The sequence below is a fragment of the Dufourea novaeangliae genome, unplaced genomic scaffold, assembly GCF_001272555.1.
Source record: "Dufourea novaeangliae isolate 0120121106 unplaced genomic scaffold, ASM127255v1 scaffold173, whole genome shotgun sequence".
Classification (NCBI taxonomy): Eukaryota; Metazoa; Arthropoda; class Insecta; order Hymenoptera; family Halictidae; genus Dufourea; species Dufourea novaeangliae.
Window position 1 is genome coordinate 461,760 of NW_015374048.1, and position 17,597 is coordinate 479,356.

The 17,597-nt window shown below is 47.1% G+C and overlaps 2 protein-coding genes across 2 annotated transcripts in view; one reads left to right on the top strand and one right to left on the bottom strand.

The window, feature by feature from the left end:
- The window catches only part of LOC107189808 (dnaJ homolog subfamily C member 2), a 3,029-nt gene extending 1,546 nt beyond the window's left edge, over nucleotides 1–1,483 (top strand). The window contains exons 5-6 of the mRNA XM_015578474.1: nucleotides 6–921; nucleotides 1,025–1,483. Of these exons, the coding sequence (XP_015433960.1) occupies nucleotides 6–921; nucleotides 1,025–1,075 (967 nt within the window). The 3' untranslated portion in view covers nucleotides 1,076–1,483. The remainder of the gene's footprint in view (nucleotides 1–5; nucleotides 922–1,024) is intronic.
- An 11,551-nt stretch (nucleotides 1,484–13,034) lies between these two features.
- The window catches only part of LOC107189852 (muscle calcium channel subunit alpha-1), a 77,987-nt gene continuing 73,424 nt past the window's right edge, over nucleotides 13,035–17,597 (bottom strand). Inside the window, exons 30-40 of the mRNA XM_015578528.1 lie at nucleotides 17,361–17,549; nucleotides 17,174–17,276; nucleotides 16,946–17,100; nucleotides 16,567–16,791; nucleotides 15,918–16,122; nucleotides 15,605–15,840; nucleotides 15,426–15,524; nucleotides 14,873–14,991; nucleotides 14,636–14,782; nucleotides 14,345–14,388; nucleotides 13,035–13,141 (exon numbers count right to left, since the gene is read on the bottom strand). Coding sequence (XP_015434014.1) covers nucleotides 13,113–13,141; nucleotides 14,345–14,388; nucleotides 14,636–14,782; nucleotides 14,873–14,991; nucleotides 15,426–15,524; nucleotides 15,605–15,840; nucleotides 15,918–16,122; nucleotides 16,567–16,791; nucleotides 16,946–17,100; nucleotides 17,174–17,276; nucleotides 17,361–17,549 — 1,551 coding nt within the window. The 3' untranslated portion in view covers nucleotides 13,035–13,112. The remainder of the gene's footprint in view (nucleotides 13,142–14,344; nucleotides 14,389–14,635; nucleotides 14,783–14,872; nucleotides 14,992–15,425; nucleotides 15,525–15,604; nucleotides 15,841–15,917; nucleotides 16,123–16,566; nucleotides 16,792–16,945; nucleotides 17,101–17,173; nucleotides 17,277–17,360; nucleotides 17,550–17,597) is intronic.

Genomic DNA, 17,597 nt, shown 5'->3' on the forward strand with positions numbered 1-17,597 from the left:
GCGAAAGCTAGACAGAAGGAAGAAGAGAGGATAGCGAGGGATGCCGCTGAGAAGGAACGGCTGGAAAAGCAGAAGCGAGACAGCGAGGAAAAAGCGAAAATGGACGCGTTGAAGCAAGAAAGGGAGGCGCAGAAAAAAGCGTTACGCAAGGAGAGGAAAGCGCTCAGGGATCTCTGTAAATCGAACAATTATTTCGCGGAGAACTCGGCAGAGAGTATCAGACATATGGAAAGCGTAGAGAAAATTTGCGAGTTGTTCAAGCTTGTGCAGCTAGAAGAGGCCATGAAGAAATTGCAGGCAGACGGCAGATCGGCGTTCATCAGCATCGTAGATGAAACTGAAAAGAAAATCGAGGCGGAGCGTAGGGTGGGCGTCAGTCCTAATGACACGCGGAACACACCGAAGAAACAAGTGAAATCACAGGCAGCTCCGTGGAACGAGGACGATCTTCAACTGTTGATAAAAGCGGTAAATCTGTTCCCGGCTGGAACGAACCAACGCTGGGAAGTAGTCGCGAATTTTATCAATCAGCACAGCAGCTCTACAGCGGGCGTGACCCGCGACGCGAAAGAAGTTCTCGCAAAAGCCAAAGACTTACAGTCCACCGATTTCAGCAAGTCCAGTCTGAAAGAACAGGCGAATAAGAAAGCCTTCGATAATTTCATCGCGGAGAAGAAGACCAAAGAGTCCGTCGAGGAACGAATGCCGGCCGTCACGGAGCGTCTGGATCATCCTATGGCGAACGGGATCACCGCGGAACCGAAAGACCCGAAGAAGGAACCGCAACCGTGGACACCGGCGGAGCAGAAATTGTTGGAGCAAGCTCTGAAAACGTATCCCACCACCGTCCCCGACAGGTGGGATCAAATCGCGGCGTGTATACCGACTAGAACGAAAAAAGAATGCATGAAGAGGTACAAGGTGAGTTGGAGTTGCGTGCAAACGAAGAATATCGAGTAGAACATTTTATATTTGATCTTTGTTTCCCGACATTTGACGAATACGATTTTATTCTGTGTTGCAGGAGCTGGTGGAGCTGATCAAAGCGAAAAAGGCAGCTCAAGTGATGAAATAATGCTAGCCTATGTTTAAACTGAAAATTTTTTTCTAACTTATTCTAATCTCGGCTTGAGGTGGTCATCGCGCGCGTATTATTTCTGGTAGGAACTTGTTCAATTGTGTTTCTCGAGAAAACGGACGAATTTCAGCTTTCACCGGAACACGCCAGTTGTTGTGTATATAACCTGTGCCTTGCTTTTTAGTCCCGTATACGCACAGTTTGTTACAGTTACTTAGGAAAACATTCTGCTACTTACCACACGCGTCAAAACAATCGCGGCACCTATAGTCACACACCACTGTACAATTCACGGCAAAAAATGTTCACCGCTTTAAAAGGTAAAGAAAACGACATTTTTCCCGTAACGGCGATCAACATTTTTCGATGTTCATGGAAAATAAATTACGTTTTCTTTTTTCCGTTCGCCTATTGTTCCTTTTTTTCTGCTTGGGCGATCTCGCGGTTCCTTGTAAGTAATGTAAAATACGGTATCGGAGCGAAAACGCGGTCGAGAACGAGAAACGTAAGCATAATACTTTATAAATAAAGACGAATGATATTTCGAAGACAGGATGATTTCGACCCCCCGCTCCCACTTAAGCACAAAGACAATTCGTCCGAAAAAGCTCGTTCAGACACGTCCAGTGTAATTCAGTCTAGTGGCGAGTTAATTTAGCAACTTATCGCATGTGGACACTAAAATGTAGTTGAGTAGTTTAGTAAAACGATTTAATAGAGTAGATTCATTTCTTTTAATTTTTCTGGTCGAGTATAGGCTTCCCTCATTACTCAATACTAACCAAATAAATCTAGTCTGGACGTATGTTTCGACTGTTCCACTCGGCTAAATTACTGGACGTGCCTGAACGAGCCTTAAAAGCCATCCCGGTCAGATGTTTGAAATCCTTATATTTTAATTTGACACATTTTTTGACAACATTAACAACAACAATTTTTTCTGTTAGTTTTTTTTCTTTGTTTTCATTTCTATTCAGCGAATACCGTGTCCATGCAGTTCCTTCTTCCTTTTTTTTCTTTTCATCGCCAGTCACGTTCGCACAATCTCGGGAACCGCATGCACGTACATGTATAATAACGTTCGAATGTGTATCCTCTTGCGCTAAACAATTTTCGCTTTATCCAAAGTCGTGTGGTGTTCGCGCGCGCGCGTTCCTCGTTTTTCAGAAAGGACCGAAAATTGGTACCGTCGAACGAAGAAAGTAAACCGGTCGACCAGTGTTCGATTTAAACGAAACGAAGCATCGAGAGCGGTAAGATTCAACGCCGGTAAGGTAGAACTTTCGCGCTTGTGATTGGTCGATCGATCGGGGTTCGGCATTTAAATTGGTTTAGAAATCGTTCGAATCGATCCGACCTTTAAAAAAACAGAGGATGCAAAACAAGAACGACGAAAAATATAGTAATCGTAAAAGCTTAAGTCTACTTGGCTACGAGTCAATTCTCGGAATCCCTAACTCGCGTGGTCGTGTGTGTGTTTTTCCTCAATTCCATCGAAAGAAACGTAAACATATACCGGGTGTCATTTCTGCATCGTGAATCGTTCGTTCGGTAAACATTTCTTCTCCCGTTAAAGTTGCAGGCTGTGCTCGAAACAGGCGGAACAGAAACGGTTTTGGTCGAGCGTAAGACAGAACAAATTTACCAACAATCGAAATTGCGCGCTCGGAGTTGTATACGATTGCTTGTGCAGCGAAGCATTCGAAATCCGCTTGGTTTTTTTATCGTTTGAAAAGAAAAAGGTTCGCCAGGAAAAAACGTGACAAGTGTTGTGTATTTAACACGCATGGGAACGGGTTAAACAAGTAAAAGTCTGTCAGACTCGAACGGAGAAGCAAAGGGAAGCGGAAATCGAAACAGAAAAATCGGCAGTATACATCGTGTGTGTGTGTGCGTGTCTGTTGGTTGTGCATCGGGATCTTACACCATTGGTAAAATTCCTAACGGACTAACGAGTCGTGAATCTGCTCGGGCGACATAACCACTCGTTTTTTTTCCCTTTCTTCGACGAGATACGCGTGCACCCGCCCTACCCCAGTAGGAGAAGCGTGTTCCCTCCGAAATACATATTAAAAATATTTACAAACGAGTCTCTGACGGTGAATCATTGAGGATTCGACCGTCTCTCTAAATATGATAAGTAGCATTCGTTCGAAAAACCTGGTGGCAATCGAATGTACCAACGAAGATCGGTACGGATAACACTGTTTCGGAATCCATAAATGATTCTTGTGACAATACGGGTCAAGGGTAAAGCTGGGTAAAGCTTCACGACGAGTTTCATTATATACCCATTTACTTTTCTATCATATTAATTTCACCGTGCTATCCGTACAGCTGTCATCGAGTGGTTCATTCACATCGCAACCTGGTTCGTCAGATGTCCCGTTCCGATCATGTTAGTCGAGATTCCAGTGTTTCGGTACGAGAACGAATTAACCTCTGAACGAAGGAACGGAAGGAAACGGACGAAGAACAAGCCTCTCCACGCTCACGGAACGTAGACGATATTCGTCGAAACGACAGTGTGTCTTTAACACTAGGTTTACGGGACGCGTCATTTTGACGCATTTCGAATGCTTTCTAACCTCGAAATTCTCTATGTGGTATACCTATCTCTATAGCTATGCATTAATTTCAGAGACCATAAATTGTGTATTATATAAAATAAGTTGCTTTTTAAAGAAAGTCTGCGGGTTCGTTGATGCGTGCCGTGGAGATACCTACACGATAAGTGCCCGTAAACCTAGTGTTAAATAAAAAAAAAAGATAAAAGCTGGTCACATTTGCGCGAACATCGTTCAATTACGGAAGTAGAGGAACGTCTTAACAAAAATAAGCGGTGCGAGTAGCGTGTGTGAGAGCCTTAAGCTGTGCCCACGAGGTCGATGCTGTGCGTCGAGCAATATTCGCGAGAGGTTCGACGGGAATTCGTGAAACGTAAATTCATAAACGAGCTAATTACGGATGAGTTGCGACACGCGCATGGGTTGCTCTGAATCGTTCGGTCCCCTTTACTTATTTGTATATTTCTCTACGTGTCGCTTTTTTTAACCCGCTGACAGGTGCGCCGAGACACTCGGTGTCGCAAAATGTATACATGAAATTATTATTATTTGGTTGAAAAATGGAACTGTGCCCATTGTGTTTCTTCGAACACGATACAAGCAATCGAGAATATAGTAATATCTGTAATGAAAAAACTGTTTGCGACACTGAGCGCTGAAGCGTATGCACCAAGAGATGGGTAGAAATTATCATACATAATTTTGATTGGTTGATTCTTATAAAGTCACCGAATCATATCTTCATCTTTATAAGAATCAACCAATCAAAGTCATGTATCATAATTTCTACCCATCCCTGGTGTACATCCACGAGCAAACTCGACTTCCACTAGGAGAAAAAGTGGCGTAGGGGAAGGGTCTTTTACCACTTTGTATTGGGAATTACTGAAGTTTATGCCAAATTAATATTAGGTTTAACATTTATTTCAGTACTTGAAATAAATTTTGTCAAGTGGTAGAAAACCCTTTTTTCTTATGACACGATTTCCCTTAGTGGAAGCCGAGTTTACTCGCGAGGGTACACTAGTGGGTTAGGTTAGGTCAAGCGTTTTGAACTTTGCTTCCGTGTTGGCCTTCGGTCACGTGAACGATCGAGTATATAATCGTTTAACCGTACGGAACCACGAGAGTACAACTAAAAAGGAGATCTTGTTTCCTTTGGATGTTGCAATGGCCGGAAGAGTCAAAGATTAGAATTATAGTACGATGCCGTGCACTCCTGGAAACGCGTCGCCGACGCGTCCAACCAAACGCCCGTACGTCTTTCGGTATACACGTTAATCCTTTCCACGCAAAGATCGTGCCCTCGCGAGCAAACTCGGTTTCCACTAGGGGAAAAAGTGATGTATGGGAAATACCTGCTATCACTTGGTCTCGAAGTTATTAAAATTTATGTGAAATTAACATTCGGTTTAACATTTATTTCGGTACTTGAAATAAATTTATAAAACGATAGGGGCCGTTATTCCTACACCGCTTTTCCCCCTAGTGGAAGCCGAGTTTGCTCCTAAGTGTATAAAGCTATGGTTGGGAGCTCATAAGTTGCAAACGAATCAAATTCGCTGATAACGAAGAGTCCGAACGGAACACACGAGATCAAGTAAGATAGAGCGGTAACAGAGTAGTCACATGGTAATGACGCATAAGACGTAGCGCCTTGCAATGCTAACCATTGGCCGGCTAGATACTCTTTACTTCCAACTATACTCGCGACAGTATCACGAGGAAAGGAATATCGAGTCAGGCGAAGTATTGAAAAAATATAAGAAAAGATCGTTTCGTCCAGGAATTTCGCGTTAATTCGTTTCTCTCCCCCTCTCACGATGTCAATTTCGGCTGTCAGTTCATGGTCGCGTATGTTTCTCGTCAGTCTCATAGCGTGTAGAAAATTTTGGTCTCTCTAAACGTGCCCGTCGTGTGAAACACTTAACGAGATGCGTCGACGGTTGCGTCTCAACCGCCGCTATACAATCCGACGTTAATTACGATTTAAAGGTATGTATATAGAAGTTCCTCGTCTACGCAATAATATTCTACGGATCGGTGTAAACGCCACTTTACAACAGTATAAAAAGACCGCTATAGATAAACACACACGTAATCGTTAGAAAGACGCTGGAATAAAAACGAATACGAAAGGTTGAGTACAATGTATACAAGTAGCATTACCCGGACAATTATTAAGTGTAACGGGACGCGACTCTTCCTCTAACAAGGGGCATCTCGTCGCTCTCACTCTCTCTCTTTTTCTACGAATTTAGTTCCCGGTTCCTAACCTCTTTTTTCCCGAATCGATACTCGCTTCGATCGTGTCGGCGGCTCCTCACACACACCACGTACCTCCTCTACTATATCGTACTCACTAAGGAAACATTCAAATCTGTTTGCATCATTTGTTTATATGGTTTTCAGGTTTCTTTGGTTCTCTCGTTGGCGAAGGGCTCGCATCGGCCGCGGCTCTCCTAACGCATTCTTATAACCTAAAAAAATGTCCACACCGCCGCTCAAAATTCGAGTGCCTGTACCTATATCTCGTGCAGTTGAACGTAATATTTCCTTTTCGATTGGATCACGGGCACTGACATTCGTAGCAATTTTTTCGATGTAAAATTGATCGATTTCTGTGGTCTTTGTCGTATTTGCGAGTAATTTTCACAGTTCCCTCAACATTTGTTTGAGCGGCAGAGTAGGCGTCACGCACTACCGGCTAAAAGACAGAGTAGGAAAATCGAAGGGAGAAAAAAGGATTCGAAATCGTGGTCGACAGCCTCGCCGAAGTTTTTAGTCGTCGGCACCTGGGAACGAATCGAAATCTACGGATGGTCGGATAATGGAAACGGGAAACGTAAAGACGCGAAAAATGGCTGGCACGCGTCTGCGACGAGTCGAAAGTACAGAATATGCTTTTTACTAATCGAAAACGCGGCAAGAGAGTAGGTCCAGATGTACGTGGTTTTGAAAATGTCATCGATGAAAATTATTGTCGACGTCGTTTCAAGGTACACGAGGGAAAAATTTCAACGGTAATCTCATTTTGTTCGGGTTTTCGCGAGTATCGGACGCTATCGGGGATCATGTGCGCGTACAGTTCGCGGAAAAGTGTCTCGAAAATTCTTCGAAGGGAAGAACAATGGGGGAAGCTGGTCGTGTGTATTTCTGTGCGCAAACAAGATGGCGGAATAAACGGTAACGCCCCCATGTGTCGAGCTACGAGTTTCTGGCGTTTCAGAATTTACTAACTCGCGAGTCATGGTCGGTGGAACATCCGCAGAACCACGGCCGTTGGATAGATTTTTTGATTCGTTTCGTTCGTGGTCCGTTCACCAAATTTGATCCAATGTCTGTCCGCGATCATTAGCTGAGGGACACACGAGGAAACTGACGCGCTCGTCGCAGAATTTTAAAGAAATTCAAAGTATAGTAAAGTCGCTTTAACTGCGCGAAACTCGAGACCGTACGCGAGCCTTTAAAAAGACAGCGAGTGAAAAAGAAATAGGGACTGAGCGTCGAGGCACCGACAAAGGTTAAATGCCTGCGTATCGGTGAGTTAACACTAATGCAACGATGAAACATTTTTACTTATGGCTCTCTGTTAATGAAAGTTTTATTAGCGTATTTGTGAAATTTTTCTGATTAAAATGAGACCAAATGTGATATAATTTGGATCATTTGTAATATATCCGAAGCAATAATGGAAGTAAACGAGTTACATGAATTAAGTAAATAGGATCCAAATTACACCATGTTTGACCTCATTTCAATCGGAAAAATTTCACCAATATGTCAATAAGAGTTTCATTAACAAAGAACCAAAAATAAAGAAGTTTCATCGTTGCCATTAGTGTTGTCTCATCGATACGCAGGCGTTTAATTTTTTTTGGGCTCCCAAAGTTCAGCCGTTGGCTTATGGAAGGGAAGGCGCTGTCGTGTCACATTACTCGCTTGACTGGTTCCGGGAGAATCCGCTGACTGGGTTGGATGATGCGCAGGCAGTTAGCGTAGAGGCTTCTGCGTGCAGTTACAGCGACTTTACTGTAATGGTCTTGCGCGATTCGTCCGTGGGCGATCGAGTTGCTGCATCGGCGCGCGGTTCCGTTCGTTTCGCGAGCGACATTTGTTCAAGGGAAGGGAACGGCTGCCACTCCATCTCGATTCGTCCTTCGTGTGACAAAAATTGCGTAGGAAAAACTTCGGGGTAGTCGCGCGCTCTCTCATACTCTCTCCGCTCGATCTCTCAAGCACACCGGCTACAACTTTCTCTCTCTCTCTCTCTCTTGCTTGTCTGCGCTCGTACGCGATTCTCTCGCGGCTATAAGAATATACGAGTCGAAATTTCGTTGGGGCGCAATTTGTAAAAATTCGTGTCCAAAATTCGGATAGGGAAGAGTAAAATTGTCGGAGTGTTCCATAGAAAAGATCGGTATCGGTGAACGATTCGTGCCGGAGTGGTAGGCGCGTTTCTGGAATCGGACTGTCGGAAATCCATGATACGAGGCCCGAAATGTAGCGTCGAGCACGAACGAACGTATCCGATGGATTCTAATCGGTTGGATCCGTAGGAATATATACACATATATACAGTAAATTCTCGATAACTGCTTGGAAAGATCCGTCACGTTAAATACTTCTGCTTCGGAAGCTTAGCCCATGCAGTTCATGAAGTTCAGAAATCGTGTCCCTCTGCGATAACTGTCTCAAAGCGGTCCCAAGTTTCAAGCATTAATCGAAAATTGACTGTATGTACATATACTCGTATCTGTGGATACCGTTCGATCGTCGCGGTGGAATCGACCTGCGATAGCGTCGATCGCGCACGACGACTTTCAGCTTGCAGCCAATAGAAAAGCGGTTGACCGTTCGAGCAAGAATCCCAACCTAGTCGATTTATGGTATGGAAGAACGAGCTCGGGCGACCAATCGTTTTTTCTGGGGTATATATTCAAAAACCTCGTTGTTCTATATTCTAGCCGATCGCGCAAACAGAACCTAGGCTATACACAAAAGAATCTCGCGGCGTTTTCCGTCTATCGGGCCCATTCATTCTCACGCGGCTTATACATAAAATTACATACGGTGGTAATAATCATCTATAATATCGTTTACAAGTATCGTAGCGTACACACTCAACACGCAACTTGCTTTGTAATTCCCGCGGTAATGGTATTTCTTTTTTTTTTTTTACTTCGTTCTAAGTTGATAAAAGTCTCTTCTCTGGTCCGAAAGAAGTTACAGATACTTAGGCACTTGTTATCTCGTCTAGAATCCATCGTACGAAGAGCAATCGAACGAGTTCGGTTGTTTTCTTTCTTTCTCATTGTTATCCTAACAAACGGTAATCGGAGGAATAAAGTGTTTACGATAAGAATGAGAGCGCAAAGGATTCCGTCGACCCCCCGCGAAAAATTCCAATTTCCGTTTTTTTTTTGGCGTTTCGAGTCGTCTACGGGTTTTGGCGTACGCTATCGCCCTCAGAGCGACAGGAACGGTCTCTCTCCTCGGAGAATTGAATTCCGTCGGGACCGCGACGTTCTTCCAATGCGCGCGCACAAAATAGAAAAACGTTACCCTATTAGGGTACGAAAGACGAATGGACACGCGCGGTCGGTCGTTGCTCTCGTTGCTTTATTGCTTGCGTCAACCCGTTCTCTTCCGACCGTGTCGGAAGCCTCTTTCCCGTGTCGCAGTGACGCGAAACGTTCCACATACCGTCTAGAATCAGATCTAGAAAAAACAGACGGCAATGGACAACGTTTGATCGCGTCGAATTCTCGTTTCCCGGCCGTGGCTTTTCGGGGATTCGCGCAAATTCGGTGCTGGAACACCGAACGGCTAGGTATCGGAGTTAGAAAAAGAATCGACAGGCCAATCGTTGTCGCGTCGCTAAGATGGCGGCGGTTGCTGCTGCTGCTGCGACGGTGGCTGCTGCGACGCCGTTGTTTGACCGTGATAGAACGACTGATACTGCCGTCGGCCAGACGGTTGTTGCTCATACAATGGCTGGTAACCAATCCCAGTCGGCGGCGGCTGCTGTTGCTGCTGCTGACTTTGTTGATACGGTGGCGCCCACTGGGGGTCAGCCGCCTGTTGCAGCTGGTAAGTGAGCGGCTGTCCCCGTCGCTCCTGCAGAAGCAGCTGATGTGCCGCTCGGTCCATCTCCTCGCGTGTCATATCCAAAGCTTCCTGCATCTCCCGCGACGTGTACCTCACGAAATCGGGGTCGCAGTACTTGCCCAGCCCTTGTTCCACGAGAACCTGAAAGGGGAACGCGAATCAACGACGTTGTAACGGCTACGATCACGCACGGTGTGTGATATTTCAGGGATCTAGCGGTGACGTAATTCAATTCGCTCACCCACCACGACCCAGGGCTATGATGACAAAAGTTAGCATAGAGAGGGCTCTCGACTCATTGCCATTTTATTCCCCTATAGCTTCGACCATGGCAATATCGCAAAAGTCCACTGTATTGATTTTTACACGACAAAGTTTACGATAAGTTACGAGTTGCTCTTTATGAAATTTTATGTTAATTTTCAAATTAAATTTTTCCTCTGTTAAAAATTGCCCGGCAAGCCAGCAACTCGGTAAGTATTATTTATGAATTATTTATAAATTTTCGCCACCGCTGCACTAGAAGACTTACCCGACCGACGAGACTCTCCGCGCTTCCGATCACCTCGAAGTTCGGCTTCCGATCGGCGGGACTTCCCGGCAGGCTGTGGGACAGGCGCTCTGCGCCGATGCTTCCGTTACTCTCACTGGCCCAGGAAACTGACGAACGAGGAGAGTCGTCAAGGAATTAAAGCTCGTCGAGCTACGCTCTGCCTTCTACAGATTTCTCGACACCGGACATTCCGTGGCACACCGAGCGTTTCATATTGTGTGTATGTATGCATGTATGCATGTATGTATGTGTGTGACTTTGTATCTGGTTAGTAGTAGAGTAGCATCAAGCGAATCAAACGGAGTTAAGCGAGCCACCTGGCAGAACGCATGCCTCGAGCGAGCGCGTCGTCATGCGATACACACGCTTTATCCCATCCTCCTCCACGTCTCTCTTCGTGTCTGCATCGCGTTGCGTCGTGTGCGAGATCGCGCGGCAAACAAAAAGCAGCTCGTGTGTGCAGTGGCCGCGTGCGTTAGTGCGTGCGTTAGTGCGTGCGAAAAAGAACGAAGGTATGAGTCAATTAATGGACACACAAAATCAATGGTACGTTGCGTCGAGAAGTGGTCTCGCGCGAGAATCGATCGAAAGTCGAGTACGCGTGAAGCATGCTTCGCATCGATTTCATTCGACTCGAATACAGTAGACTCTCGATAACTTTTCGCGCTCGGGGTTGCAGGAAATTTCTGGGAAATGTGGAAACTTAACGAATGCCTTCATCGTAAGGCTAACGTCTTAAAGGATGGTATTTATTATCAGTTCGAGGGAATTAACGGAAAAAGTTGGATGGCAGTGGGGGAAAATAATACAGCTGTGAGTGTTGCATCATTCGCCTGGTGAAGGCAAATGACGTAGCATAGAGTGGTAGTGGGGGTTAGTGTGGTGGGAACACGTGACTCGTATTTGGTGAAAGTACGCGTGGAGGGGAATAAGCCGCTATAGAAAATTATCGAGTGGAAAGTTATCGAGACTCTAGTGTAAGTACATTCCAGGCCAGCAAACTCGACGCAACGATTCGGGGATATATCGCGAAGGTCGATGAACGCCTTTCCGGTAAAAACTTCGTTTCATGCTTTCAAAGAGGAAATAGCAATAGGCGTACCAATTGTATAATTGTTGGCGGTGAAAGGCGTAGATCGAACGGAGGACAAGGAAGTGAAATGGAGCGGCGAAGCATTTGGTCGGGAATTAGTCACCTCTGCCGTGGTAAGAGGCCCGGTGCGGCAGACAGGAGGAACAGTCGCGGCATTGCCGCGAGTCGTCGTCGGCAAGGAAGCCGGCGACGGCGATCGCCTGGGTCTCGGCGAGCTTCAGGCCGTTGGCGACGGTCCGTTTGGCGTCGGTGTTTTGCGCGGCGGACGTCGCCGAGCTGCTCGACTGACCACCGCCGCCGCCGCCGCCGCTGGCGTCGTGCCTTCTGAAACTTGGGGGCGCCGACTTCCCTCCGCACAGCGGATTCCGTCGACCACGAGCACGGTTACGGGTACAAGAAGAACCAACGGCCAGCTCCAGCCTCATGGACCGGCATCGACGTCTGAGCTTCTCGGAACTGCTCCAACCGCTAGATCCGCCGGAGCTGCCCGACCCACCGGACGCGCTGAAGTCGCTCTCCGCCGAGGAATCCACATCTTCCCGATCTACGGCTGCCGTGTGGTACATGGCACGCGATACCCGCGTTTTTAGAACACCTAACTTATCTCTCGCCTCGTCACAAGCCTTGCGCCATCCCACGCATAGACATAGGAGTATAGACTGCGTGTCAGGCTGGGCCGGTGTCCCAAATTTAGAGCTACTCTGTCCCCCTCCCGTAAAGGCCTGCTCTGTTTTGTCATAGGGGACTGTCCCCCCTTCGTACCTGCCGCGCAGGATCACGATCGGCGAGTGGGACAGCTAAGAGGTTAGAAGGTGCACGCGCATTCTTTGACCTTAGCGTCCCACACGCCGATCCCCGATCACCACGCAGCACAACAGAGCACAGTAGACTCACGTTAAAGTAGCGTAGGAACACCTCAGCTCACACGTATTACTCACAAACGTGCGCGCACCCCACTATCGGTCGCCATCTGTAACCAAAGTTCTGAACTAATTGGTGGATCGACCGTACTACCACGAGATCCTTGCGTGCCCATTGGCTCCCGTTGATGTAGCGTTTCGAGGTAAAACCCATCTCGAGAGCCCCGCACCACTACTTTAACGCGAGTCTATTGTAATGAGGGAACAGAATTCTTAGCGATGGTAAGGACCATATCGTCCTTAGCAACAACACCTCGGCTAGGCCTGCCTTAGACAGTAGTCGGTCTATCGTTCGTCATTGTTTTCGTCGGACAATTGTCGATTTGTGATCATTGTTAACAGTTTCGGTTCGGCGGGCATTGTATCTATTTCTCTTCCATTTACCAAGAATTACGGAATACCCCCTACTACCAATTGCTCAAACACATAGACAGATAGAAATATATATATATATAGAGAGAGAGAGAGACAGAAAGAGAGATAGAGTGAGAGAGTGAGAGAAAGTTGATCGTACCGTGATTACTCCAGACGGCACAATCGACGCAGCATCCCCTTGTCGCGTAGGAATAGTAACATCGCATCCCGTTGGAGGATGTGCCAGGGCTCGAGCTGCTCGTAGCGGTCGGCGTGTTCGTGCTCGACGTGCTCGTGCTCGTACACGTGACGATCGACGGCGTGGCGCTGGCGGACTTGCTGGACGATTGTTGCGCGACGGGGTGCGGGGCAATGCCGGTGCTCGGTGGGGCAATGGACTGGGGTGGGTTCCTTCGGGGTGGTGGCGTCGGTGGGGTCAGCTGCCGCTCGATTCCGTCCTGAAGACTGCTTCGAGCAACCGCGACGACGTCGACGAGCGTCGGATAGGCCGACACCCGCACGACACAGGCACACAGAAAAAAACGGGCAGAAACGCACTCTCTTAGTTTGTTAAGGGGCAGACAACCGGGCGAGCGCGTGCAACACCCGACAACCGCGCGTCTTCGAGAGCCTCGAGACAGCCCCCTTTTTTCCCCAAAGTTTAATCTCCGTTCCATGTAAGAATAGCCTCACGCTCGGACGAGTTTTCGACCGTTCTGCGCAATCCCCACTACTTCCGACCGATTCCGACGCATGCGATTGCTCGTAGGTCGCTATTTCTGCCGATCTTCTACCAATGAACGGCCTTAGATCTCGTTCCATGCGCGAAACGAGGTTATTCTTACGTGAAACGGAGATTACGTATAGCATTTGTTTGATCCAGAGCTGCACGCAAGGCATTGCTCACGAGTAGCAGGCGGGGTTGAATTTCCCCTCCCGGGTGTCACACCTACTATGATCCCCAAATTGACTTGCTCCAGTCGTGGAGGGAATATTATTAGTGGAGACACTCAAGCGAGTCAATCTGTGGGCTTTAGTGGTGGTAACCCGTGAAGGGAGGGGTGTTCCAGTTATCGAGGAGGTATAGGAGTAAACTTATCTTATGGGACTTGGTGGCTCATCTTTAGTATCGACACCATAAAAAGACTGTGATTTTAGCGACCTCTACGTTATGAGAACGGCGAATCTGCGGTGGGTAGTGACACTAAAATGGAAATGGGGCATTGACGACCCAGCAAAGTGGACCGCAAAAATACTTCAGAAGTTTGGTATACTCCTTCATACCTCGTCAGTGGTTCGAGCCGCTGCTGCTTGTGTGCAATCGGTTGCGCAGCTCTGGGTCTGTCTCAAGGCTCTGGATGTGCTCGCGCGGAGTTGAGAAGCGTCCGAGTCGGCTGGCACGAGTACGTAAACGTGGACCGACGAAATCACATGCAATCGGCGCTGCGTCGCGAATCACTCGTCGGTTCTCAACTAGTTCAGCTATCGCGCGCGCTCGACCTAGAGGGCTCTGCTCGCGTGAAGCCAGACGAGAGAGCCCCCTTCGCCGAGCACTCCGTTGGTTAATATGGTTGTTATTACGCATGCAAGCGCGCAAGCGAGAAATGCTATTTCGATCAAAATAAAAAGCCAACTATTTGAAATCCCATAGCCCTGACGTTCTCTTACCATATTCGCTATTCGGATGAAGGTAGTTACCGCTACCTGGACCACTGAAACGTACGACAGTAAACAGAAGGACCGTACACATGATGCGAGAAGATCGCGGCTGGAAAATTCGCGGGCATGAATCTAATTGTATTCGATCGTACAAACACCCGTTCACGCGCATCGGTTTCGCTGAATCTACACGTATCGACGCGATAAAAACCATATCGATCGCGGTTACATCGTTGCGACATCGGTTACGAAGCCGAGTAACTCCGGGTGACCTCGGCGTAGAAGCGTTCCTCTACTTACTCGATCACTTTGTACGAGGGATGATGGTACGACAGTTGCTGGACGGGATTTCCAAACATGGCCAACGGTCTCAGGGGAATGTTCTCCTCGATGCCGGTCAATTTCGAGTCCATTCCCAATTGGTTCATCGCGCTGTCGCTCAGCCCACTAAACAAATTTCGTACACATCGCGGATCAAGCTTCTTGTTCTCGTTTCAGGTACATTCGTGTACCAGCGCGGCAAACACCGAGACTAACCCTGCTACGTTCGGCACAACCTGATGGGACCTCGCGGTGATTTGATTCGGCGCGTCCAGCCCGCCTCCTCTGTGAAGCGACGAGTATGGCAGGAAGTCTATGGAATTCGTCGGGGAAGCCTGCAAAACGCAACGAAGAACATTTATTATTATAGAAATACAGGGTATAACAGAAATGTTGGAGGACCCGGAAATGGGAGACTTGTAAGGTGATTTGAAACAAGTTTTTCCTTGGGGAAAATGTTATCCGAGGCTTTATTAACGAGATATTAATGAAAAACCCTGACCAATCAGAGCGCGAGTCTGCCGGCTGAGTTCCCGCGGTAACGTTGGCTACCAATCGCAGCGCGTAGCCAGCCGGCAAACTCGTGCTCTGATTGGTCGGGGTTTTTCGTTAATATCTTGTTAACAAAGCCTCGGATAAAATTTTTGCTAAGGAAAAACTTGTTTCAAATCATCTCACGAGTCTCCCATTTCCGGGTGCTCTATAAATCAAAAGGGATCCGGTCGTATGACAAGATTTATTTTTATTTTCGCGACCGAAACGCTTCTACCTTGGTCGTAGAATTCACTTTGAGCGACCTCGCCCTGTTGAAACTGTGGTGACCTTTCCTCATACTTGACCAGACGCTACCGAAGAGCGAATGATTTCTCTGGGAACAGTAAACAAGGGATGAGTTACTGACTGGAATAAACACTGCGAATAATGTTGCTGTTGTCGAACATCTGATACCCTGTGCATAGGTTCCGGATTGTCGTCGAGAAGCTCCTCCAAGTTTCCAGAAATGGCTCTCTTCAGCTCCGGTCCAGCCTCGTGCAGTGTCCTCAGACCGGCCTGAAGTGTTACGGTGTTGTGACAATCCTTGTCGCCGTCCTTCATTTCTTGCTCCTTGCGCTTCTTGAACCGTCGGAAATAGTCCTGGATCAGGAAAGTCGCGTAGAACTTGCCGACTGTCACTTCGTCGTCCACTGGAAAGAATATGACTTCGTGAAAATCGAACCGTCGTAAATGATCTGTCTAAATAATCTAAATGATGAGTATATACCTCCAGGTGGCGGTACTACTTGGTCGAGGAGCTTCGGGCTGGTTCTCTTCCAAATTTTTTTGATCACTGCCCTAAGCTCGGTGTTGGCGTCGTCGATGTTCCCCTCGGTCTTGATCCGCAACGAAGTCCTCACCACGGCGAATAACGTTGCGTTAAACAAGACCGTGCCGTCGCTGTTTAACGGCATGTTCATGGAGACCAGCCTCTGGATACGTTTAAAAATTCCGTGTAAGTCACTAGGAACGAGACGATATACAGGGTGTCCCAAAATAGCGTCGACTCCTGGAAATGAGGGGCTCCTGGGATAATTTAAAAGAACTTTTTGCTTAGCAAAAATGTTATCCGAGGCTTTGTTAACGAGATATTAACGAAAAACCCCGACCAATCAGAGGGCGAATCTGGCAGTGGAGTTCCTGCAGTAGCGGTGGTTACCAATCGGAACGCATAGCCACCGCTATCGCGGAAGTTCGGCAGGCAAACTCGAGCTCTGATGGGTCGGGGTTTTTCTTTAATATCTCATTAACAAAGCCTTGGACAACATTTTTGTTAAGGAAAAAGTTGTTTCAAATCATTCCAGGAACCCCTCATTTCCGGGCCACGAAACTATTTTGGGACACCCTGTATAGAAAAATATTTTCGGGACGCCAACCTTGCACGCGACTCGATGAGGACAGAGTTTACCGAATCCTAAGGGCGGCGATATCTTTCTGAGGAGCGTCACCACGTCCAGATGCTTGATGCGACCCTTCGCGTCAGGATCGTATTCGGACCAAAGACGAATGAACTCGTCCAAATGGTGGGGACCCAGGATCGACCAATCCCTCGTCAGGTAATCGAAATTGTCCATGATCACAGCGACGAAGAGATTGATGATCTGTACGAGAAACATAGCGACTTCGAAATTGCGTGGCCATATGGGGAAATATATATAAAATATATATGGGCCATTTGGGCCATTGTGAAACGAGTTGAACAAAAGTTAATTCCCCGGTTAACAGGTTAAGGGATCACCCCCACTTGTTACTCACCAGGAAAGAGCATAAAACGTAGAAAGATATAAAGTAGGGAATCGCAATGTCGGATCCACAGCCATTGAGATTGTTGGCTTCGTCGCTCTTCGGATCGCATTTCACTTGGCCCGGTTGGGCCGAACAGTCCATCATGATCTCCTGCCAAGCTTCGCCTGTATCGACGTCAGAAACGTTATTAATAGAAATCAATAAATTTTATAAACATTGCGCACATGCATCACGTACCTGTAGCCGATCTGAATAGGACCAACACCGCTTGAGGGAAGGATTGGAAGTTATTGTTCCGATCAATCGATGTCTCGTCGTCGATCGCGATTTTTCCAAACACCTGCAACGAGGAAACCACGTTTTTTTACTGGTTTCTTTTAAGGTAGAATAGCTTTGTTACTTCCAAATCTTATCGATCGCTTACCTGCATGCCTATCACAGCGTAAATAAAAAATAGCATTATGATAAGTAGAGCTACGTAGGGCAGAGCTTGGAAAGATTTGATGAAAGTCCAGAGAAGCGTTCTGATGCCTTCCCCTCTGCTCAGCAGCTTCACCAATCGCATCACTCGGAACAGCCGAAAGAAGTTGATGGAAATGATGGTCGCGCCAGGCTGCGAAAATTACCAGTTATCGTTTCGATTGTTTTCTTTTTTTTCTTC